The sequence below is a fragment of the Orycteropus afer genome, unplaced genomic scaffold (assembly GCF_000298275.1).
Source record: "Orycteropus afer afer isolate SDZICR_OR568_19922 unplaced genomic scaffold, OryAfe1.0 scaffold00376, whole genome shotgun sequence".
NCBI lineage: Eukaryota > Metazoa > Chordata > Mammalia > Tubulidentata > Orycteropodidae > Orycteropus > Orycteropus afer.
In genome coordinates, this window is record NW_006921963.1 from 3,222,794 (window position 1) to 3,224,084 (window position 1,291).

General features: G+C 40.2%; 1 protein-coding gene across 1 annotated transcript in view; it reads right to left on the minus strand.

The window, feature by feature from the left end:
- The window catches only part of LOC103207552 (phospholipid-transporting ATPase ABCA3-like), a gene marked incomplete at its 5' end in the record, with an annotated part of 194,612 nt that overhangs the window by 164,870 nt on the left and 28,451 nt on the right, over positions 1–1,291 (minus strand). The window contains one exon of the mRNA XM_007953202.1: positions 846–1,056. Within this exon, the coding sequence (XP_007951393.1) occupies positions 846–1,056 (211 nt within the window). The remainder of the gene's footprint in view (positions 1–845; positions 1,057–1,291) is intronic.

Consider the following 1,291-nt stretch of genomic DNA (forward strand, 5'->3'; position numbering starts at 1 on the left):
TGAGTTGGACCTGATTCATAGTGATCCCTCCTTGGGTTTCTGAGGTGGTATCACTACAGAAGTAGATTGCCCAATCTTCCTTCCAAGGAGCAGCTGGTGGGTTTGAACCACCAGCCTTCTGTTAGCAGTCAAGTGCCTCCTTAGGCACTATGCTATCAGAGCTCCTGACAACATGACCTTTATGGGCCAATAAAAGTATTTCCTCAATCTGAAGGTAGATATTGGTGGAGAAGTGATGAGTATAGATAGAAAATATCCAGGTCACAAAGGGTCTTAAAAAGCAATTCTAGTAGTTGAGATCTAATTAGCAAGACAGATCGAAAAGCTATTGAAATTCTGGGTAGTGTAGTGGATTGAATTTTGTGCCCCCAAAATATGTGTTGAATTCCTGGTCTTTGTACCAATGGATGTGATCCTGTCTGAAAATAGGATTTTCTTTTATTGCATAAATGAGGCCATACTTGTACAGGTGGATCCTAAACCTAATCACTTCTAAGTTATAAAAAGTCCAGAATAAACATAGAGACACATATGGGCAAGAAAGATGCCAAGGAATACATAGGATTGCCAACGCTACCTGAAACTTGGAGAGAGGTTCAGAGAAGGAATTGACATGACCAAGACCCTGATTTGGACTTTTAGCCTTTAAAAAACTAAGAAAATAGATTTCATTCTTTAAAGATATGTGCTTGTGGTGTTTCTGATAACAGAATAGTATTAGGTAACTAAGTATTAGGCAGTATTAGGTAAGTAAGGCAGGTAGGTAGACAAAAAATCATGAAAACTGTATTAAAAGACTAGTTATTAAGTATCAGTGTGTTAAGAATGATCAAAGGGAGAGAGACCATATATTTGTTTCAGGAAGATTGAAGAGCCACAGCACTGCAGGGTCCCCCTGACCATGATGGCAATGCGGTCACCCAGGACATCAGCTTCATCCATATAGTGAGTGGTCAGTAAGATGGTACGATCTTGTTTATACTTCTGAAGGAGATCCCAGGTTGCCCTCCTTGAGACTGGATCCATGCCAGATGATGGCTCATCAAGTATCACTACCTAAAACCATGAGAACAGTTTCATGACAATTTCATCTGATGTTAAACAACTACTAGGATAAATGGCTATTCATGTGGGAACACATTTAAGCTAAGATAGGGAATCCAGATTAAAACAGAGGCAAAAACTCTAGGAAAAATGACTAATTCCAAAGCCTATGATCATGTATCATAGTGCCTAAGGCACTTGACTGCTCACCAGAAGGCTGGCGGTTCAAACCCACCAGCCACTCCTC